General features: G+C 37.4%; 1 protein-coding gene across 1 annotated transcript in view; it reads left to right on the forward strand.

Annotated features, from left to right (window-relative positions):
* The window catches only part of IMPG1 (interphotoreceptor matrix proteoglycan 1), a 168,137-nt gene that overhangs the window by 132,151 nt on the left and 10,946 nt on the right, over positions 1 to 25,040 (forward strand). The window contains exons 5-12 of the mRNA XM_062573091.1: positions 1,555 to 1,622; positions 2,617 to 2,708; positions 4,297 to 4,443; positions 8,370 to 8,428; positions 10,206 to 10,226; positions 11,598 to 11,851; positions 13,380 to 13,456; positions 13,967 to 14,513. Of these exons, the coding sequence (XP_062429075.1) occupies positions 1,555 to 1,622; positions 2,617 to 2,708; positions 4,297 to 4,443; positions 8,370 to 8,428; positions 10,206 to 10,226; positions 11,598 to 11,851; positions 13,380 to 13,456; positions 13,967 to 14,513 (1,265 nt within the window). The remainder of the gene's footprint in view (positions 1 to 1,554; positions 1,623 to 2,616; positions 2,709 to 4,296; positions 4,444 to 8,369; positions 8,429 to 10,205; positions 10,227 to 11,597; positions 11,852 to 13,379; positions 13,457 to 13,966; positions 14,514 to 25,040) is intronic.

The raw sequence follows: 25,040 nt of genomic DNA on the forward strand, positions 1-25,040 counted from the left end.
TTCTTCTTTCTAAGAAATGTATTATTAATAATGTAGAGCCTAATTAAATTCCTCTTGAAGACCAAAGGGAGGTCTTTTCACTCCGTCTAGTGCAAACAGCCGCAGCGAGACAATAAGTGAAGTGACTGATTTCAGAGTTTTTATGCTCTTTGTGAACAGTGCAGTTTTCCCTACACACAATTCAGAGGATAAAGTAAATTATATTCATGTTTTAACCGGAAATGTAGGCAGCCATGATTATGCATTGTTGGACTTCATCATTACTGCTGTGTAGTTTGGGGAGAACAGGTTTTCCTGTATCTTCTGTAGCTGTCACGTAAAGAGTTCAGTCTCACAGTTAAAGATGCCACACAATTACTCGACATTATAGAAACATTACAAATGGTAATTTAGTTCTAACTGTGTGGGATATCTAGAGTAGGAGGTAAAAGAAGTCAGGCATTGCCCGTATTCTTTAGATACATTACTAAAAAGCCAGGTTAGTTCCGCAGCCCAACCCTCCTTTGCTGTGTACATTGTATGAGCTTTGTGGTGACAAATGAGAACACCACACCATGTATTTGCAGTGGCCTGAATTCTTTTACTTCGGTCAGTCTTCACAAACATCCCCCAGTCTTACGCATTGCCTTAACAATAGCTATTTCTATAGAAATTTTAAGAAATTCTATCCTCATCACCTCACGATGGTGCTTTTTTTTATGTTATAATTTCTTTTTCTGCTTAGAATGAAAATCATCTGAAATTTTTCACCTCAACTTTCATGAAAGGAAAAAATCACAAAATGTAACTTATAAAATTCTTACCTAAGAACCTGAATGTTTCCATAAGCTACAAATGAATAAAAGTTAGGTTTTAGAGCAGAAGATATTCTATAGTCTTATGGAAATCTTTAATCCATTTATTATAAAATGTGTGTTCATAAATACACCTCCTCTGCTTATCAGGCAAGTTAACACTCTCACTTCCAAAATTTTTTCATCAGCACATATCTATAAAACTTACAACCAAAATAATAAATAATAAGAAGAACAATACAGAAACTAATGCTGCGACACAAGGAAGACAATCTATGTATCATGCACACCATATTCTTGAGTTCTCAAGTACCTGCCATAGGGCCTGTAGTAGGCTTTACTCTGTGAATATTACAGCCAGATGCAAACCCAAACATTCCTCGAATTCATGATGAGCTTGACCCAGAAATCTAATTTGAAACTATCATTAGTTGGAAGTGGCCCAGCAATACTCTAATGCAGACTGACCACCGAACCGTCATTCCTCCCGCTCTCTCCTCACACCACACCATGAAATGCCCTGGAAGAATCCAGAGGCTCTAAAATTAAAAGACCAGAAGCCCAAAGCCCCTGCTGAACTATCCCAATAGCTGGAGGTACAGCAGAGGAGAGAATATTTGATTTAGATTTCATTAGAAGTAATTTTCACTTAAAAATACACTTAACATAGGAGTGATTTCTACATTTTGTTACATCTTTGCCATTGCCAGTAAAGCATTGGTATTGATCATTAAATCACGTATTTCTATTTGATTGATAGGAAAGATGAAATATCCACAGAGAAAACAGGTGGCAAAAAGCTGGAAGACATTCCTTCCATTTCTACAGGTAAAATCGAAACTGCTTGCTCTGAGTCTGCCCATTAAATAGACTTGCTGAAGCCGTTGACTTGTAGATCTTAGAAAGCTGTAATTTAATAAATGTGATAGAAGCACCACAAGTTCAGTGAAGCACAATAAAAATGCTTTGACAAGATGACATACAAAAAGTACTTTTTGACTTCCCTGTAGTATGTCTGCTACACAAATGTAGCATTTCAGGTTTGTTTCACAGTTTTTAGCTGCATCTTGTGAACTATGTTTTCTGTGTTTCAGGTGCAGTCAGTACAGCTAATTTTGCTTCAGTTATGAAATAACATGTAGAGCATCAACTACAGCATTTTGTTAGCCAAATAAGCAAACAGGTGAAAATAAAGAATGACCTATGGCCAGAAAGTCACACTGACACCAAGACATTAAGACCAGTAGATTATTCAGTGCAGATATATCAATATTGTTGTATAGCATAGTTCTTAAAAATAATGCCAGAAAATTAGGCACTGGTAAGAATCTGTAAATGTGGCCATCTTGGTTCAGTGAGGAAACACCCTGCGTACCTGTTTGTGAGGGCTGTATACGGCAGAACCTTACAGACAGTGACTTCCCCCTCCAGGGGGGAAACTCAGTCTTCATCAAAGCCTCTTGTTACTTTAAACTGAAGCCTTAAAGAAGAGTGTTCGTCATAGAGGCAAATATCTCAGCTGCCAAAGCCAAATAGCACAGTCAGTTATATATGCTGCAGGGTTACAGGAAATGCTTGTTTATAATATTTAACTCACATAATTTCATTCACACAGATTGCTTTCAGCCACACACACGCAACTCCACTGATGTTTTGACCACGAAAAAAAGGCCATCTGTTACACAGAAAGGAGCAGCTTTGCTCTTGCCATAAGTCACAACCACCTTTTAATGGCAGCTGAGCAATAGAAAAGGGAGACGATTTTTGTCTGCCTCTGATGCACATCTCCGTTCTTGCTTGATTTTATTCTAAACTCTCCCAGGTTCCCCCAGCATGTCCCTCTCTCCATACGCACCGGTGCCTACTGGAACACTGCTCAACGAAATCGTCAATGACACAAAGACTCCTGTGAAGGTAAGGACAGCCTATATCCCCATCCCACTTATTCAGTCACCTCTGGGTTTTGAACTCAGCTAGCACAATAGCAGGGTGGCAGAAGCCTTATAAGCTCTGCAACTCACAGCTCTGATGGGTGCAAAAAGTATTCTATCCTGGTTTTTATTTCATTAACATTTTATCTCTTATCCCCTGTCTCATAATAGGACTCATTTCTTGTTCTGCTTTTTCTTGGAAGCTAGCATAGCTTAGATGTTAGGAAAGAGACAGATCTCTCCAACAGCACCGTGCCAACCCATCCTGTGATGGATTCAAAGTTGATGAAACTGCTGCTCTGTTGGGCCAATTGCTTCTTCAACATTGACTTGCTCTCGTTGGTGGATTTCTTTTGTTTGGTAAAAAGCCTGGCTGAGAGTAGAATTGCCCTCAAGTAAATAAAAATGTCTGAAAAAAAGTATTCAAAGAACACAGAATATTTAAGTATTACTAGTAAGTATAAATATTCAATATTTATGCAATAAATGCTGTAAAGAAAACCTTGTTCTAGGTCCTTTGTGTTTTTAACAGGCAAAGTAATAGAACCCCGAAAAGTCTTATTCAGAAAAAAATGAAAGATTTTATTCTGCAATAAAATAGGTTGGCAACTGAATGAAGGCATGATATGTCATGTCTAGTCACATTAGTAACTAGAGTTATAAACAAGGACTAAGAGACTGGCAAAAGGCAGGAGTTTCCTATATGGCCTATCTGTATCGCCTTTTCAGGCACTTGCATTCCAAGACTTAAAATCTGAAGCTCAGTTTTGCTTCCAAATAAGGAGCAAGAGAGTTCTCCCAATCTTAAAATTAACAAAAGTGTATTATATCTGAGATGAGTTAGAAAAAATTTGTGAATGCCCCCAAAGCAGCTTTCCTTCTTGTGAGCAGCACATAGTAGCCTGGAAATGGCATCTCTTCTGGAGATTAACATTATTAAAGGAAGAAATTAGAAAATGTAGGCCAAAATTGCATATAGTGTTAGGAAGCAGCAAACAAAAAAGCGGTACTTTTAATAACAGTAAATTCAACTGCACAGGGAAGGTGTAACACAAGTAGCATCAATTCTACTTTTTTACCAGAAAAAATGAAAACAAAACAAAACTGCAGATGTCTAAATGTGAAACAGCATCAGACAATCTGGCAATCTCCTCTGATCGACTAAAGGTGTTCTGAGCAAAGGATGCCAACCAGCTTTCAGCATTTGCTTGTCCCTCTCCTTGGTGCCACAAACCTTCCTGCAAAGCAGCAGTTAAAGCAATATCACTTTAATCATGGTGGAAACAAGAAAACTTTCTGCAACGCTCACTCTGCAACAAATGGCTTGATTCTCTTTATCACCCTCATTTATGTGTATCAAAGACAACTCTCAAGTCACTTGTTTGTAAAGGCAGAAGAATTAAGCCAACAGATGTGGTTAGGAGTCCTCACCCTTCACAGGATGGAGCTCAGAAAGTCGTTCTGGGGAAGGGCTTAAGAAGGAGCCCTTCTACCTGTTAAATACTGAAGTGTGGAGGAAAAATCACTTAGTATTGTTTCTCCTTTTTTCTTTCTTTTGTCTTTTTTTCCAGGAGCTGGGAACAAATACAGTTCCAGAACTGCCTGGGGAGCAAATGGTAGAATTCAGCGTCACTCTCACTGATCAGGAGTACACGGCCGAGCTTAGTGATCCCAACTCCCCACAGTACCGGCAACTTGCTGCCAAATTTCAGCTACAGGTAAGGAGGCTGACTAAATACTTTGCACACCTTGTCAGGTTCATAATAAGAAACTGCCGAAATATGCTCACAACAGTGAAATGAAGGCACTTGAGCAACTGCCCCTATCTAGGGATCACACTGCAGCATATTGGCCCATTAAAATGCCAGTTTGCTGAGTTTTAGGAATTTGGTCACTGAGGGACAGTCACAGAAGTTAGTAGCCTCTGTAACACTGCCAGCTCTCTGCACGAATTCAATGTGTCATTAGAATTTCAGGCAAGTACAATATGAGTAGCACAAGAATGATTACAAACAGGATGAAGTAGAAAGTATAAACCACTGCACTACCTAAGGAAAGACGCAGGGCAAAGGGGCACTGGTCAAATGATGTACCTTCATAAACTCCCAGTGGGACCTGTCTTTAAATGTCCATAAATCATCGTTGTTCTATAGGAGTAACCTAACTACAATGTGCACTAAAGCCTTGTACTTTTTGTTCAGGAGCACAAAGCTGGGGTACTCTTTCGTACTTCATGTTTGCATAGCACCTGCCTTCACTAGGACCTCCACCATGAAACAGAACTGGAATCTAGATAACTGTCCTCTTTTAAAACAAATAATTTGTACTGTCTCCAGTTTTCCTTCAGGTATAGCTGTCTTTTCCACCTGGTTAGGACATCTATTCAGCTACCAAGCTAACAAGCCAACATCTTTTCCAACAGTAAAGCCTCAGATCGCTGGTGAACAGAGGATTAGCCCCCCTGCAGCTTTAGAAACATCATTTGGGCCTAACCAGGAATTAATGGACTGCTTTGATGTAATTTAATTTCCACAATGAACCTAATGAGAAATGTAATATGAATGAAAAAAATTTGCTATTGTTATCTGAACTATTCTTCAAAGGCAGAAGCCAACCGATCTGAAAACAGAAAAATTTCCAAGTCATTTTGTTTTGCATAACTATAGTTTCTTCAAGACGCATAACGTCTGTGGTGTTTTTATATAATTAATAACATTAACTGAATATTCAATTATCCATTTAATAGATAGCAGCTAATAAGCTAAGGTTCCCAAAAGGTTTGCTCAGTAAAGTTAACTAAACCTCCTCACCAGTTTCTCAGGTCCTCCTTAGGGCAAGCTGTTTTACTGTTCTGGTTTCAACTATGCATACAGAAATGGTGATGGAAGTGTTTGCAGAGCTGATAAAAAGTGGGTTCTCTGGAGATTCCCAGGATTATCGCACACAAAACACAGAGCTGCCTGCAGGCTTTGTTTGCTACACATATAATTTTATAACCATAATTTAGGGTTTAGCAAGCTGACTTTTGAGTTATTCCACTACTTTTGCTTTAACAAGTTCCTATGGCATATAAGAAGGGGGAAAAAATGAAAGTTTCTTGATTGTTAAACTATTTTCCATTTTGATGAAATTTTATCCCTCCTCTTTAAAGTGTCCAAAGCTGTTCTTGACATGCACTTTTGAATAGAAAATGAATTGTAAGCCAAGACCAAGAAATACAGCTAGTGTGTTTTCCTCCAAAATATGCTGAAGGCGGGGGGAAGGTGAGGAGGAGACTAGAGTCAGAAGGTAAAACTCATCCAACTGTATGAACTCCTGCATAAACTCCAAAAAAAGCCCTTATGAGGGTTGGGACTGTGGTGTCTCAAGCCCCTATCAGTTTCTAATTCATTCTAGGACATGGTAAAAGAGAGGAGTTACAGCAGGCATTTGCAATGCAAATATTCTGAAGGACACTTATGTTACAGAATTTATTTAAAATTACATGAAAAAGGAATACACATTCAGTTGCTTGTGTTACTCAGTAAATTGAGATTCATTTGGCAAAGGTAGGAAATATTAAGCTGCATATGTGCATACTGTTAAAGGAAGAGACAGAGCCCACAGCAACAGTCAGCTGGCAGAATATATTTAAAAACAGATTCAGTGTCATGACCATCAACATCTGGTACCATTTTAGGTGCCTTAGGTTATCCAACTATCTGCATAGGGCTTTCAAATATGACAGCAGCAGCTGAGCAGAAAACCTTGGGGAATCTAAAATGACCCTGCAGGCCTATGTTTAAGAAAGTGAATTTTATCCTACAGACACAGATTTTACCGATATGTAGGCCCTTAACCTTTGTTATCTTCAGTATAATTGCCCTGAATACTGTTAAAAATCTTCCTGCAGTCTAATTATTAATTCTGCCTCTTTTTACTAACTCAAACCGAGCTCAAAAGTGAAGCAGTCATCTCAGCTGCTTTCCTACCTTCCTCTTGTGAGAGATGGTCAAAGTGAGTATAGCTGATAGGTCATTTTCTGCCCGAGGCATAACCTTCTCTACTGCTTGCTATGAAGAAAAAGACACCTAGGCAGATACTGTGTGGCTGATATCTGGAACTGTGATAATATACTGATCCTGTGCTACTTCGCTTAGCTAATGCTAGAGACACAAAGAAAGTTGTGGAAGTTACCTAGTAATCTTTTGACACCTAGCAGAGAACATCTGTGCTCATAGGGATATGCAACACCCAAACCCTAAGATGCCATTTTAATGCAGAATAAATCTGAAACTCTCTCAGCCGTTGGTGGAACCTCGAAAAGAATAGGCATTAAACAATAGCCAACCAAACATAGCACCTTGGCTCTTCCAAAGACCCAAGAAATGAGGAACAGAAAAAGTAAAAAAATCTCTGCACACAAGAGGGCTTTATAGATGCTCCTTTCTCCCCCTTCCTTGGAGTTATCGGCCATTTCCAATGCTTTTGAAACAGCCGAGCTGGCTCTGACTGCCTACCAGTTCGGACAAATGCTCACTCATGAACGAATTTTAAATTTATGCTGAGTTTTTATGGAATCATACAACTAAGAAAGAGGAAAGATCTCCACATTTGTTCACACTTCTTAAGCGATATACAGAATTAAAAGGACTTGCCTTAAAAAAAAAAAAAAAAAAAAAAAAAGCAAGTTCAAAAGACTTTTTCATTTCTTTTCATGCGCTGACTTCCCTCTACTCCACAGCCTTTACCAGCAGATGAAAGGCCTAGGGGATGTGCTACCTGGTGCTGAGCAGGGCCAGGAAGTTAATCAGAAAGAAACTGTGCATTTTTAAAAAAATACTTTTCCTCTGATATTCTAGAAGTACGTAAAAGATTTCATTTGACTTGGCTGCACAGATGTTACTAGTTCGAAGAAATCAATTCGTGTCTATCAGTCTACTGGATCTCAACACATTGTTAGTGCTGCAGGTGCTAATAAAAGTGCTTACCCTCTGAAGTCTGAAAAATGCATATGAAATTCACATTTTCTGTTCATTATTTGTGCTTCACATTTGGCTTTTCTATTTAAAAAGTTCTACCTGTGCAATTACTTGCATTAGAATTAAAAATACATGAAATGACTGTACAAGACAGTTAAAATGTTTAATTCATAAATAACTTCACAAGTAATCTAAATCCATCAGTATTTGGTTAATATTTTTAAATTATTAATAATTTACATTTCATGTAAATTACAGGTTAATTAATGAACCAAAACTTCAGAAAATGAGAAAAACATTTGATTCAATAAATACAATGACTTGTTTTATTATAAACTAGATTATCACTAATTTACATAGTTACAATACCCAAAAAGCTATGGTTTTTATTTCATTTTTCCTATTAACAGGCAATACAGACAGCGTACACAAAACTAAATAGTGTATTTAAGTTTAGCAGTGATGATACCACAAAAAGGGCAATTGACACATTTTCTTAAGGGTTTTGCTGAAATACGAGAAATGTGGTCTGAGTAACTTTTGTTACTCAAACTTTGTAAGCTTTTGTGTCTTGGCAGCAGATAATTGCATTTAAATAAATCATTTAGCAGTTTAGCAGCAGAACTTACATTGAATTAATGAGCTTTTTTTCTTTTTCTTTTTTTTTTTTTTTTTTTTTGTAGATGCAAAAAATATTTGAGAAACTTCCAGGATTCAAAGAAATCCATGTATTAGGATTTAAGTAAGTAAGAAAATGGGACTCATTTTTCTATTGGCTGCTAGGATTCTCCTCTCCCTTCTCTCCTCTAATATCAAGAGACCTATTAATAGTGGTACATGTATTGCTATAAATAGAAATTAGTTCTCTGGGAACAATACAGAGAAAATACAGAGAGAAGTGCAAACACATCCCAAGCCTTTCAGTTCTTAAGCAGAAGAAGTAGTTCTGGTTCCCTGAGGACATTAGGAATACTGTTTCAGGTGATTTATTAATGTTTTCTAATCATTTGTTTGCTGGTAGCATTGAAATAAGAAATTTCTTAAATGACTTCAGGCAAAGAGGGTTAAGAGCATGGATAATTTGGGATCCACACTCTCTGTGTGTGGACCCTGTGCCCTCGCAGAGCACAGTGAAGGTGCTTTGGCAAGAGTTGGTTGCAGGAGGATATGATCCATTCACACATGCAAAATTTTTGCAGTAGGTTTCTTCCCAGTACTTCAAACCATTCAGATGCTTTATTTTTGAATAAATTCCTGTTCTGTCTTGCCCCTCTTATACTTTTAATTTCCTCATATGTTTACTGCTAACACAAGCTACTATGTATTGTTTCAATGGAGAATCTACATTTTTTTTTTCAAAAAATAAGTATTTCATATGGTTGATTCCATAGAAAAGAGCATGTGATATGTGAAGAGTCTATGGAAAACAGAATTACAAATAGTAATAAAAACCAGCAACTGAAAGGGAAGAAAGAACAAGAGACATATACTCATGTGGGCTTATGTCACAGCTTGAAGAAGATTCAGTTCTCTATTAGGATTTAGTACATGTTGAAGAATAATCATATCACAGTGTAATTTTAGACAAGAGCTTACTTTTCTCAGCTTTTCTCTCTGAAAAATTACTGGGAAAAGGGAAAGGTAAGAACAAAACAGAGTGAAAGTGAGTTAACATTTTGATAGTGAAAGAAGGAAAAGCAAAAGCTGACTACTGCAGAACAAGCAGAGAGAATCTGTGGAGGCATCTTGCAGTCACAGCTTAGGCTAAGTAACCTCCTTCAGTTGTGACTCCAAGAGATTTAGGGTCAATTTTTGTTTAGTATCTTGGTCTTAAGCCTCAGGCACTGATGAGAAAGTACATTCATCAATATAGAAGACAAGGATTGCTTTCCAACAGCAAAAATAAGCTTGTATATGTTACTGTCTATTCTCCTTTGGCTGTTTTCGTATATTTGTTAGCAGAATTTGCCACGAGGCAATACAGAAGGACAGTATTAAAGACGTGCCAGAGAATTCATCAGGAAAATAAAAATAACACGACATTATGCAGCATTATGTTTCAGAAGGTCACTACAGTATGTCATCCACAGGCAATTAATAGGTTAAATTGCTCTGTGACTAGGTCCTGAGTAGGCACCAGGTACGATAACAGTAGTAGTTGCCACTGTCATCATAGATGTTCATTACCACTGGAAAAAATACGGAATAGCAATGACAGTACCTCAGATTGCCTCATTTGTATCGGCAATATGAAAGCAAAACTTTCAAGCTATCGAGGTAAAGTAAAATTCTTGGGTTTTGACTCGTGAAGATTCCCATTGTTTGGAAGAGAAACAGTGTAATGATGGAGAGCAGGCTGTAATTTTCACACTGAGATAAAGACTGTAGAGGACAGGTAGAAGATGAAATGTCATGATGTTTTTGATGTATGACTGCATGGTTTGCCAGTGTACATGAATCTCTGTTTCTCTTTCTTTTGCAATCCATTATCACACCCTTTCTTCTGTGGTGAAATGAAGACAGAAGAAGGAAAAAGATGGGTAATTTCTCTGTAATTAATAAGATTAATCTTTTCATAAACCAATAAATGTAGATAGATACCTCTATAAATGTTTTTTATCTTGATGTGACAAGGTAAATTGGTTTGTGTTCTGCCCAGGTACAGAATCTGATATAAAGTGGCAAGGATAGCTTTTGCCTTAATCTGAAAGGGTCAGATAATCAAATTTTGTCAGGATCTCTCTGAAAAAAAGAGAATTGTTTGAACAAAATTCACATTCAGATGACTGGAGATCTCTATTATCCATAAACTAAAAGTAAAAAAAAAAAATAGGGAAACTTCATATTTACATTTTCATTTTTGATCAGCTGTTTCCTAGCTGTATTATACATATATTCTCCTCAATAAGTATGTAGGATTTGATTTGCTACCTCAATTACCAGAATGGATAGAACAGCAAAGAGACCTCTTGTTAGTCTGATAAAATGCAGGGAGCATTTGCGTGTTAATAGATACATCTGCAGAATCTTTTATTACTGCTTGAAAGTGCTCCTGGAGAAAAATTTCTCTAGCAACTCTCAGAATTTCTCTTTTATCCGTATTTTCAAATGAATAGTTGCCTAGTTCCTCTCCTGTGTTTTTGTAATATCACTTAAATACATAGCACATACTACATAAGATGAAATTTCTTTCTCACCACTTACGTGGCATTGTAGGAAGCAATATAGTGCAATACAGATGTTTCACAATATATTTGTTATTTCTTTCACTTTAGTTAAGTGCATTTAGCATTTGTGAGAAGTGAATAACTGAAAAGATTCAAGTCTTCTGTTAAACTAGTACATCTAAGCAGAATCTATACACACTCAGTGGACTTGGACATGCTAACTACTATTGAGGAAAGTGATGTGCTTCTCATATTGGTTAATTTTTTTGGCTGTTCTTCAAAAAGAGTGAAAAATGTATGATAGAATTTTTGGTTATGTGTACTACAAAGTGAAGACTGTCTACTCACTTTTCATAAGTTCCTGCATAATCAATAGGTGATTATGGTTTCTGGTAACTTCCAGCAGGCATTTATGACAGTGTGAACCAATAACCAATAACATTACAATGTATTATCAGGCCTACAAATCTCTAAGTAGTCAGCTTCAACTGGATTATGTTAGGACATTTTCATAATTTTCTTCAAAATTGGAATTTTTATTAAAAATTATGCATAGAAGAAAAAAGACTTAGGTATAACAAAAGTAATTTGGAGGTGACCATATGACTAGAAAGGAGTATATCTGTGTTATTTTTTACAGGCGATGATATGTTTAGGCTGCATAGATTTTTTTTTTCCTAAATTCTGTCCTCAACCAGTAACTGATTTTGTTGCACTGGGCATTATCGCATCCTTCCTTTGCAGATCAAGCAGCACTATAGCACGATATGTGGTAAACTTTGAGAGAGATGGCTCAGAAATCAGAAGCCCAGCAGATGACATCTCAACTATTGGCTCTAATAAGGTTGAAAATGAAAAAACTCCACTTTCTCCAAAGGAAGAGAAGGAGGTAGCAGCACCTAAGCTCACAGTAACAGATCTTCAGCAACTGGTTGCCACAGCGCTCCAGGAGGACAAGTCGCTGCCAATGGACCTTGGAACACTTCAGTTTACTGATGGTCAGTAGGCAGGCCAGTACAGGCACAGGTCTAAATCTTGCCTTGCAAATATTCGCAATTTGAGTAAGGTCTTTGCCCATTCTGCTGTGCTTTGCGTAGCATCCAAAGGATGCTTAGAGCTAAGTTAAATTTAAAACCAGAATGGCCCCTTATAATTTTAGAGTCCAACTTCTAATCACATTGGATGATCTATTTTTATAGGTTATTTGTTTAGAAAAGCTGAATATTTTGTAGATGCAGTCAAATAAGAGGAGAAGAAACAAGAAATACAGTATGAAAATTCACAAAAGCATTTTGATTTCCCAGTATGGATAGTTTCTTATTTTTAATAAGAAAAATAGTGAGGTTTTCCTCTAACCTAGATTTAGCTATCTAAAAAATGAGCCTCCATTGTAAGCAAGCTACCTAACCTTCCAGTGGAGTCAGAAGAGAAAGGTAAGTACCTTAAAGAGCATTGGCTCTCAAGCTAAAATTGGTGGCATGAATCTCACACTGTGAGGGGGCATTTCTTTCTCTGCAGTACAGATGGAGTGTAGATGACAAGCTTAGAGTAGAGACCTAAAGCTGGATGAGGAAGAACCTCAACAGAAGATTCAGAGGCTCTATTATGTCCAGTAATCCATCATAAATAACCCTTTCTAGTCCATCAGTTATTTTTTTCAAAGCTAGCATAGCCCTAGTTTAGAAGAGATAGGTTAAAAATTGGGAAACAATTTAAAAGTTTTTTTTCATATATATAGGTACAGATGTAGGTATAGATATATATCAAAACAATGTTAAAAAAACTCAGCAGATTTTAGCTATAATATTTCATTTACAGCATGATTTTTTTCTGCCAAAAAATATTTAGATGAACTAATGTTTTTGGAATGATTGAAGTGTTTTATTTAATACAGATTAAAAGTGCCAAGCAAAAAAAATTAATAGATGTAAAACATTTTAACAATATCTATTTTTAAGTAACTTTCTTCCACCAGCTATTATTAATTTTAGGAAATCAACTTGCATGCATGTGTGTTTTACAGAGTTCCTCAGAGAGTGTTAAGGGAGCAACTGGGCGTTAAATCCAAAACTATGGAGAGTAACAACAGTGTGGGCTCTGGGCAAAATTGAAAAGCATTTTAGCTTAATGAATAAAATATAATGAGTCATCATAGCCCATGTGGATTTCACTGAATGGTTTGTACTTCAGCTGGATATAATCATTCATCCAGCTATTCGTGGTTCAGCCCTTTGCAGATCTATCCCATTTATGCTATATAAGGAGGACAAAGAACACTGCATATAAAATTCCTGTTTTCCTCTCACTTGTCAGTTTAAATTGAAGTTTATGCCCGTTTATTCTTAGCACTCTTTTTTAAAAATCATCTTTCTGATGGAGAATAATTAATTTAATATTGCTTTTTACTAAGTTTATAAGTTTTGATTGGTTGTTAGTGTGACCATCTTTGAACTATTCAGTTCTCTGTGTATATGTGTGTGTATGTAAATATATACATATATATAAAAATATGATTATTTTTTGCAGAATCTATTAAACCACCTAGTGATTCCGATAATGATATCCAGTCCATGGTCACTATTCCTCTAGCAATCCCTGAGTTGGTAAGTTAATTCAGGATGAGATTTTTATTTATTTCTCCACACAAAATTAATGCAAACAGTCTAAGATACAAGCAAAGAAAAATAGTCTAGTACTAAAATACATATCTACCTTTTTATAAAGTCTGCAAAGATAAATATTATTGTGCTCCACAGCAAAAACGGAGGCATTGTTTAAAGTATTTACACATGAACACTACTGCTTCATTACCTTTGCCGCTTTTAATTACAAAGCAAAGCATGGCTCACCAGTAAAGTAGTACATGTCAATGAGGAAAGAAGAGCAAATGATAGGGGTAGTAAAAGTCATCTTTCTTTGACTGATTTTAAAATAACAGGCAATGTGATTAGGATCACATGCATATGTCAAACACTTTATATATCTCATGACTTCATGATGAGTTAGTTTCCACAAGATCCTGTGACTAAAGATTATTAGCCTTTCTAGCAGTGAAAGTTAATGCTAATTACTTTCCGTTAATCTTTTTTTTTCCCTCTGAATCCCTTTTTCAGGAGGACTCCATGAGTGTTGAACTCCCACTAGCTTATCCCAGCCCAGCACCAGTGGACCAAACAGGAGACGCCTTGGACCATGAGTTTGCAACCGAAATCCCTGCGCTAAGCGGAGAGATCAGTGCCCCTGAAGACTTTAATAATTTTGTTTCATCTGAAACTGCGTTCCCTACTAAACCCTCCAGAGGACTGTCTCGAGAGAGATTTCTTCCAAGCACTGAAGATACCACTACTGACCAACAAAGTTTCACAGTGCCTTTCAGTGCTCTGGGTAGCACTCGCAGCCCTCCAAAACCCGAGGACTCCTATCTTCTTCCTCCAGCAGATGAATATACCAGCAATGAACTAACCACTGATGACTTGGAGTCTCCAACAGAGCAAGCTATCACGCTGGCAGTTTATACCACTGGTAGCTTTACCCCACTTAATTTCCTGGAAGCCAGTGATGAGAAAAGTGAAGCAGAGAGGGAGAAAGAGCTGACTGGTCAAACAGAACCGACAGAACCACCTTTCAAGGAAGCTGACCAAGATGGTCCGGCTGGACAAGGTAAGATGCAAAACACGTTTCCACTAGAAAGAATAGTAGAGGTCCAGTTGTTACTGCACATACACAGTCACATATGAGTACAGTAAACATTCCTTTATGTTTTCACTTTCAGTTGTCACAGAAATATTTCTTGACCAAGGGTAGGACATACACCTCGCATTTCTGATGCCCACTTCAAGAAAATGCTATTATAATTGACTTAGAGGTTGGCAAAGCAAAAAAGAACACATACCTAAGGATATGACAGGATTTGTACAGGTATTATGGTAAAATTTCAAAAATGCAAAGCAAAAAGACATGCCAAAAAAAAAATAAAATAAAGGAAATCACAGGCTAGCACAAATAAGGATAATTCCAGTACTTAAAACATGTGAAATAAATTACTTTGAGTACTACAGAAAGTACTCATCCACAGAAATCCCGTGGATTTATTCCACAGGAATATCATACAATAATTTATTCCAGGCAAGGAGTAGTGTGGCTCATAAAAAGTTACACTTCTATAGGTCTGATGAATGTGAAAAACTTTCACATTCACAAAATCAGTCTTTTCTGTGTTTCCTTATTCGGTTTTATCCACACTGTAGTTATTTGCTTTATGGCATGTAGTTGTATAAGAAAAAACACATTATAAGTCAAAAACCCAAATACGTATGTAAGTCTGACAGAAAAAAGTTTGTATGATCAAAAATGAAAAGAGCCATGTTTTGCATAGCTAGCAGAAAAGCGTTGACCCTGTAGATGAAAAAAAGTCAGCAGGAAGATATTAGAGCAAGCCTTAGGGCACGGACAAATCATAATTTTCCACAGAGCAGCAAAATCCTGGTAAGGCTGCTGCCTCCATCACCTTCACCAGCAGCCTGGAAAGCCAGGTGGACACAGCAGAGAATTACGGTGTGGGGATAACTGGCACGTATGGGGCAGCAGCCTCCGCTGGCAGAGCAGCCTTTGAGCAGTGGTTCCTGCCATCACCTTCCGCCTATCCCAAAATTCCAGCCATCATAGAGGAAGCAATATTTCTGGGGATGTCATTCCAGAAATATAGGAGGAAATAAAGCCTTTTGCTATTCTGTTATACTCATACATCTCAGTCTCTCCAGCCTGGATCATCCTCAAGCTCTCAGGAAACACTTTAAGGGGGGTGGGGAAGACTCTGCAGAGCGTGTTGCAATGTTCTTCCTGTGAGAAAAACGCTGACGAGGAGTGGATGATGGTCACGTCCATGTATGCATGATTGGTTAAAGCCTCACTCATGAACTGTATTTTCATAATTGACATTCATATTGACACAGCCTTGCTTTGAGCGAATCCTTTTGATATCTTCTTCCTGCCTGACAATTAATTCAATTGCACAATCCTCCTCATTTACTGCTACTTCCTAGCAGACTCTAGAAAAGCTGGGTTTTTCTTGACGCTGGGCAGGTTCTTTTTGCCTCTGGTTCGTCTCTAGCTCCCGGAGGACCATGTGTGTTTAGCATAGCTTTCTTTTTGGTGTAACCAGCACTGTCATGGAAGAAGAAACCCCACCACCTCTTGCAAGACCTACTCCAGATGTTCTCAGGACTATAATTCACCCACACTTTGTGCCAGACATGCCAGCAAGTTTTTTTGCATCACTGGTTATACAAGGTAAGAACTCCTCTGTTTTCATTGCATGTTTTTCTGGTTTCCTTAAGTTCCCTTTGGCCATAAACTGACAATCTTCTCTCAACTTTCTCCACCACCAGGTTCTCTCAGCACCCTTTCACTCTCACCAGTTGTCCCTGGCTGCTTCAGATGTGTAGGAATGCGTTTCGTGAAGGTGCTACTTCAGTCTGATGCTCAGAGGACTGAAGAGGTAGGTCTAGTTGCATAATTCTCTCGAGCGTGATTTATCGGATTGATTAGCCTAAAAATTATCCATAAACTGAAGAGGTTGAATGCAAAAGTTTCAGCACATGCATGTTAAGATGCATCAGGCTTCAGAAAGAGTGCATCATGTGTTCACTCCTGTGCTCAGGTTAGAATTCAATACTCAGACTCCTATGTGTATCCTGAAGAGTCCTAAAGACACTAAAGTATGTGAATAGCATATAGCGAACGTAAACAGCCTGTTGTTCAACTGTCCCCATGCTGGACACAACAGAAAGCCTGAACAAAATAAAACTTACATCACATCCTCAGAACGTACTTAAAAATGCTAAATTGAGATTAATAATCTGAGTAAAAGGGTATGAGAGACAAAGAATACTATCTATTTCCCCAATTTAACACATCACTCGCTTAAATTATCCAGTTTCTCTCGTTAGTTTTATTTTAATTTAAGGTTAAGCTTTCCTTCCTTCAAACATGATTTCTTAATCATGCCCTGCAAATACGCAGTATAAACACACCTTAACAAAAGCAAGTGAGACTCCGCGCATTTATATACAACCAGTAATTCCATCAGCTCAGTGACGTTACTATGTAAAGTACGGAAAACAGTTTCTATTTCTGTCGAGAAACTTTGCCCATCCAGAAGCAAAACTCCTACGCCACTTGTTCCGTGAAAAATCGTAACGCTTCCTTCTCCACCTCTGTGCAGGGAGATGCGCCTCCGTGCTCCGCCGCACGCTCGCTCGCGTGAGCTTTCCTCCGCAGGCACAGGCGCACGCTGCTCTCTCGCAGACTCCGCGTGTGCTCCTTGATTTTGCTGGAAACGCTGGCTTCGAGAAATAATGTATTATGATCAAACAGTACTAAAATTTTGATTTTTTTATATAAAATTACCGCAGCTATTTCTTTGGAGGATTCAATATCCCCTCCGTGTAAGGAGGTACATTATAAGCTCAGGCTGGCAGTTCAGTAGAGGATTCCTTTTTAGGGGATAATTCGTGCCACCTGTACTGGACTATTTTAGCCATGTAACTCGGGTGCTCGGAGCCACATCTCTGGATCTGCAAGCTATGGAGAGAGCTTCAGCTTCTGACTTTGCTTCTCTCGGCCATAGCTGACACTGATGCTTATGTCAAAGTAAGCTGCTTACTCTTCAATCTGAAAGACGTCATAATATTTAAAACAGAAAAGGACTTTAAAATCCTAAATGAAGCCAAATTTAAGAAAAGATTTGTACTGAATTTCTTGAATAGTGTGTCTATGAATATTTAGAATGTAAAAAACTCCTAGTTTTCTTGGAGTTTTTATATATATATATATATATATATATATATTTGCATGTTGGCATTTTTGTATGTCTATTTATTTAAATCAATTCTGACTTCTGCTTGAAGATACTGGGCATTTTTTCCATTAAGTTCTTAACACTGCTTTCCCAATACAACTGTATAGAAAGGTATATAGTGCAAAAGATGAGTAAATACTATTTCAAGTAAGGATATACACAGTCTAAACGGAAAGAGGGATTTTGCTTTCTAACTGTAAGGTCCTTCACTCTGTACACTGGCGTTTGGTAGTTTGGGTTTTTTTTTTCCTCCTACCATGTAGAAGTTTCACTTTCATTCTGCAGAGTGATAAGATCACTCTGTGTGTCAGCAAGAACTTAATTAAACCAAGCCTGGAGGCAAAAGAATTAGTTTCTTGTTCATTTCATTACATTCACATGTTTGAGTTTCTTTTTAGTTCTCCACCAGTTAGTGGAAATGTGTGGTGGGGGGGTTAATTAAAAAAGAAATTGTTATTGTACTATTGTAGTACAATATATATTGTACAATATACAATTTATAGTGTTGCAATAAAAGATAACCAAATTTACTATCAAAAATTTTACTTTTTATATATGGCCAAGCATTCCTTTAGTTACCCTATTTTTTTTGCCATGTAATTTGCACTGATTGCAGATTTCAAGCAGAGTTGGAGGAGACTATTGTGGACACAGCAAAACCTGCTAGCAAACGAGACAACTGAGAAAACAAGTAGTATTAGTGGCCTCATTAGTGAGCTTCCCAGCAAAAACACACAGTGTTTTCAAACAGAAGTTGAAACCAGTTTTTTAAAAATAGGCATACAAAATTAAGAAAATTTAAATGAAATCCATGTAACCCAAAGGTTTTAGGTGAGAAAGGTCACAAACATTTTTTAAGTCATTTTTGAGAGAAACTAGCAAACGCCTCATGACTTTCACACCCTGAGACACAGACCTGTTAGTCTCAGGGAATTCCAAAGCAAGTACCTGAAGACTATATGGATCCATTTTACTGAACTAGGTAGTTATTGTTGTTCTCTTCATTCTCTGACTTTCATTCATTACTTCCATATTTTTCTTTTATTTTGTGCTTACAAGTGGTCATATACTATGAAAAATTTCTGTGCATTTAGTGTTACCATTTTTCTTTGCAAGTCTAGAAGTGCCCATACAACGACAAGATTAGAAGATAGTCGCAAGTTTTAACTTTCTAACTTCATATTTGTCTTTTTGGTTTTAGGTCCTTGGATCAACAATATTAATTGAATTTATATAGTGCATGACTTCTATTTTGTTGATATCATTCCAAAAACTAAAAAAGTCCAATATCATAAAAAATGTCTGATCGCCTACACCATCACCTACAAAAATTTGCTCTTGTTTTTCCTTTCGTACAATAGAGAAAAATAGAGAAAGCATCCAGGGATTTGGAGGGTACATTCAATTCTGAAGGACTGGTGTTGTACTTGCAACTTGTCAAAATTTATCTGTAATTATTTCAAAATAAAAACTCTGAAAGCAATATTCCAGGTTGCAGTTTTTCTTTTTAGGGGGATCCGTAATCATTACAGTGCCATACAGGATGGTGGCGCATACAGGACGGTGGCACAAACAGATGGATTTTTTTTTTCATATTTCCAGGTGTTTGTAAAGCTTTAGGTTATTTTCACATGGAGTTTGTTATTTTAAACTCATTAAATACATTTTTCAGCTTTGATCGTAGACCAGCCAACACTAAGAATAGAAGCTATTAATCCTCTGAAGCTATAGTTTTCAGCAGGCTGCTTATTATTCAGCTTTGACTGCATTCCTTTGTAAGAGTGTATTCATATTTGCAAATTCACTGCTCCTCAATTTTGTTTCTCTCTTTAATTCATTGATTTGAATACTGATCAAATCCAGACATCCTGGTTTGACATGGTACCTTACTTGCACAATCATAGACACTGGCACAATCATAGAATGGTAAGGTTGGAAGGGACCTCTGGAGATCATCTAGTCCAACCCTCACCGTAGCCCATAGGGGATTGAACCCACGATCTTGGCATTAGCAGCACCACGCTCTAACCAGCTGAGCTAAACACTTGTTTAGGATATATTTACTGCTGGTAAATATGAATGGCAAATGGTGCATCATTTTACTACAAAACAATAAAATAAAATACTACAATAAAAGATAATCACAGCAGCCATGAACAATTTGAACATGTTTTCATTGTAAATGAAATTTACTTACTTCCTTACAAATTTAATTACTACCTTAGTAATTCTTCCATTTCACTACATTATTCTAATCTCAGCTGAATCATTTATCAAGGACTTTTATCAGAAAACTGACTTTTACAGCACTTGAACACGAGAATCTCATTTTGTTTGGTGATCTCGGTAAGAGCTCAGTAAGGGTTCAGTAAAGGGTAAAAGTGACTTATGGAAAATAATCTAGAGCTGACCTACTGCCCATACAAGGTACCTAATTATACTCCTGTGTTTTTAATATTCTTATAAAATGCAGGAATATTGGCTCAACATTCCACTTTCTTTATAATAGTTTAAGTAGGAGTGTGAATACTGTTCACTGCCTAAAGCAACTAATATGGAAATACTGACTTTTCTATTGCTGTATTCAGAAGGGTCCTGAGGCAAGTGGATGTTTCCACATCTGTTTTGATGGAACACATTTGTCATAAACAGCTGCAACAGCTCTGCACGGTCAGTGGAGAGCCTGGATCAGGCCCTGGGTTAACAGATTATCATTTTCTGCTCTCCAGTGTCTTTCCCACAGATACATTTATCGAAGAGCTTCATTGCAGAATGAAGGCAAACACTGCTCTGAGGTCTTGGAACATTTTAAAGACAACCTAGTCTGATATTTTTCAAAGTATTTATGTGTTTCCAAAATAGTTAACCCTTCTGAACTGCTGAAACATGCTAACGCCAAAGATAGTTGAGTCTCTCAGTGTGTTTTTGACATAGGTCTATGAAGTAAGCTAACTAATTACTGGTATCTATTTTATCCCCACATTTTCTAGTTAAATGACTATTTTGTAGCTGAGAAAATTATAAAATTCATATATTTAATGTATTTATTACATTCTTTCAAACCTTTAAAGCAATTATTCAAAGAAGAGCTTAATCAACAAAACATGCAGAAAGCCTTTAGTGAAAAAACTGTTAGCAGATAGATAACTGGAGTATTTAAAATCCTTAAAGAGACACACAATGGCAGGTCAAGTTACTATTTGTAGACGATGCATTGGTCAACACATGTGGAAATGTAAATCAAAGGAAAAATGAATTTGCAATAGAGATCACAAGAAACTGATACTTCAGCGGACTCTCACAGGTACAACAACAAAACACCTGAAATGGCTAAAGTGGATTTGATTCTCTCGTGGTTGCAGTTGACTGACTTTTATAAAAGTCAAGGGAGCTTGCATTTGCACAGGAGGATCAAAGAATATTAACCCTCAAGGATTCTGTTAAGGGACTTCATCCCCTGTGGGGAAGACTGTGAGTGATTTGAGGAAGACTAGCTAATTTGTGTCAGTAAAAAATTCACGGCCAGTCAGACAGACAAAGATGTTGTGAGCTGCATCACTCTACTTCTTTCAGTCACAGGCAAAAATAGCTGAAAGCTTCAGGTAGGTAAGAAGAGTCAGGGGATAGATGCGTGGTTTGGACTTGATTTTGGTTTTAATTATTTGCTTCAAATGTTTTGCATCTTTAAGAAACGACTGGACAATTCTTGACTTTTAAGTTATTCTTTCAAACCCTGCAGAAGTGTATACTGCTACTGACATCAGACAAGGAATCACTGCAAAGATACCTAAGCGAGATGAGGGCTATGTCATAACTTTGGGAGCAAATATGTCGCAAAGCAAGGGGGGCAGTCTATTGTCTTGATCAAATTATCCAGTTAAGCATAAAAGTCAGTAAAATAGGTTTGTCCAGCTGTTGCCAAGCAGAAGGTAGGTCTTGCTGTCAAAGCTGAATATGTTCTTTCAGTCTTGGCTTTGTGAAGAGGCTCCTGTGGTGCTTCCCCAGACTGGATTTCAGGGCAGCAGTCAGCAGCCCCAGGTCTCATAGTCACCAGAATTACGGTTGCCTATGTAAAATTAACTAGTCTTCTAGATGCGTATAAATTTGACACGGTTTTAAAATACATGAGCACATATTTTTCCCACAGTCACAAGATGGGCCTGCTCTGAATGTGCCAGGTCTGTCTAAGTAGAGGAAACTACTGCAAGTATGACTCAGAAATGAGGAAGCCCATAGCGAAGCGTAAGTCTCCACAAAGAGGGAGAATGATCTGATAATCAAAATCAGATCTGACTGTTTCAGGAAACGAGGCTGCTTCTTTTACTCTAGTTGCTTTCTGACGCTGAGCAGTCCCATGAGCTGAATTTCACACGTAATGTTGCAGTTCTCATTCTGCAACCTAGTATCTTGGAGCAAGTTTGCAGGAATGCTCAGTGTTCACGTCTCTGATGAAAGCTCTGCTTAGGGCACCTAACTCAAATGTCCAAAGCCAATCATTGAAGTCTGAGATTCTCACTTTAGGACACTTTATGGTCAATGGAAAGGAAGAGAGCAATGCAGTCGTCTTAAATTGCAGTGAAATGAATTGCTATTCAGAGATATCTTTTTGCCTTCAGTTACTATAAAAGAAGCCTCAGATGACTAGACTTGGATAACTAACTATAGATGTCCAAAATTAGAATGAGGATTTAGCATTGAGAAGCAGAATTCAAACATCAAACGCTAAAATGACCCATGAAACAATGCTGCAGTGCTGCTCACTCAAGGAGCATCACCAGCTTCTGTTCCCCATGAAGCAGAGGTACTTATGGAAAAACAAAGTTATGTAATCAAAGATTCTTTCATAAATAACACACATAAGAGTAGCAAGTTGTGCTTGTTCAATACTCTGAATTCTGTAGTTTTAGAGCTTGATTTCCCAAATTTAATGTACTCTTAGTTTTCTGAGTGCGAGGTAGAAGTGAAATGTTCTTAGAATAATGGGAGATGATTATCATTACTAAGCATTATTGTCTTGGGATACAAAGTACTCCTCGTGATAGCATAAATCAGAGTGGCATGCTGAGGACATGGTGACAAAGCATAGCTGTGGGGTATGAGGCTTTCAGAATAAGCTGAAGGCATTTAAAATAAGTTACATAGAACACTACCTAATATTGGAGCTAGAGCTGCAGCCGTCAGGCTGTTGTGTGAAAAATAAGACTGCAGAAAAGGTTTCAGCCAGGATTCTGAAGAACATCAAGAGATGCAAAATTTTTTTAGGCCTGAAGATGAAGATGTATGTGATAGGGTTTGCTTCCAGTGAACACGGGCTCACTGAAGTCAGTAGAGAAGGAGTTCTACTGGTTTCACTGGACACTAAACCCAGCTCTGGAGAGTTCATATACAGCCACCAGAAAGTCTCTTCTGGTTTGTTCTTACAGTTCAAAAGGCAAACTCAGTCAGTAATGGTGTGTGGTGAGACATTTGCTGTGGTATGTTAGATTCGTGATCCTCTTCCCTGTAGCTCTCTTACTTCTCATCTTACTTGTACTCTAGTTAAAATGACAGACCTCAAACACAAATTCACCACTTTATCTATTTGCTTGTACGTAACAGTCCTGCATCCAGCATTTATATGACATTTCTGGCACCAATGAAATAAATTCGAATTCAGCTACTTGGTATACCATTCCTTCTGGGACTTACGTCAGCAGAACAGCACATAGGGAGTTTCTTATGCTTCTTTATGGACCAATCATCTTTTAAGCACATATTTATTCCTTGGTTAGTTATTTTCTTTGGTCGTCATATATACAAACACATGCACATAGAGCATAATACTGCACTCTTCATATAGTAGAACTGGAGAATTTGTCCATTGCCTATAGGATATATCAGTGCTCATTAAGCTAACGAACAGAATGAAATGCCAAGTTCTCTTACCTTCTGGGTCTACTTATAATGCAAAGGCCCTACAAAAACATTCCAGGGCAATCTGACATTTCACAAATAATAATTCCTTATTCACAGTGAATCAGAAGGGTTTTCCTCACTTAAAAAATATAAGAGGACAAACTAATCAGCTACCTAAAATAAAGCTGTTAAAATCACAGTCTATTTCTTTATGATAAATCAGACCTACATATTCCACTTTCTCAGCTGGAAATAAATGCCTGCATGTAGCACTTCTTTTACAAAGATTTAATATAGCAGCGTGCACAGGAAATTGGCTCTTAATTTAAAGTTTATGCATATTTGCCAACAGCAGTTTAGTTTTAGATATAAAACCCTCCTCAGTACAGCTTGTCCTGCCTTATCCACAGAACACAGAAATATCTGAAGATTTCAGTGAACATCTTTGAGGGAGGGTAAGAGGTGGGTGAGAGTTAGAGTTGAGTTTTTTAATGTTGACTACAGTTTTTAATCCTATGCCATTGTTCAGCCTTTGATAAGGTTACTCTGGGGGTGTATTTAAGTTCAGTATCCTCTTTCCTACTCGCTGCAGGTTCACTACACCTGAATGGTGGTGGTGTAGATCAAACTGTATGCTGAAATGAAATATGCTGAGACTACGAATGTCTTAATCTTCAGTCTTTATACATCTAAAGGTTTCATAAAATAATTGCCTTTTTTATTATTATTATTATTATTATTATTCTGCCGTAAAAATCCTATCTAAAAGGCAAATCATGGAAAAGTGTTGCAAGTAGTTGATTTATGAGGAAGTAGTTTAAATATAGTTTGTGTTAGAAGTTATTTAAAAGTAATATAAAACTAATGTTTGAAATGCAAATGTTAAGGGTTGTTTTGGGTTCCAAATGTCCAGGTCTTCTTTGCGTTTCACCCATAGATTTTAATTCATAAGGATTCATTTGATTACATAGCCTCATGTAGGCAGTGAAAAAATGGCATAAACTGGTCACAAATCATTTTACTGCTGATTTTAGAAGGTGACTGGTGCAGGCATGTCCTGCAGCAGTAATAAGACATACAAACATTAGCCAAAGCGCGACCAAGAGACCAGGTCGGCAACCTGAGGTTTGGGACTGGTGCTGCGTTGCCGTAAGCACTCAGCAGTCTTTTGGTGAGCTTATTGTCTTTCAGTTTGCAGGTGACAAACACCACATCTGTGGTCAGTGACCTCTCAGCTAGAGGGGCAGTGACTGATAAATAAGGATTAGCATCTTATTAAAACAAGTGATATATGTGCCATCTTCATATGCCCTCAGGACCTTCTAAGTTATTTTGCTTGTGTGTAAGAGAATGCCAGAAGACGTTTATAGTCTATCCTTGGTATATAGGATATATACATATTATCTATATAAGTTATATAGAGATATATTCCA

The sequence above is a fragment of the Rhea pennata genome, chromosome 3 (assembly GCF_028389875.1).
Source record: "Rhea pennata isolate bPtePen1 chromosome 3, bPtePen1.pri, whole genome shotgun sequence".
NCBI classification, from domain to species: Eukaryota; Metazoa; Chordata; class Aves; order Rheiformes; family Rheidae; genus Rhea; species Rhea pennata.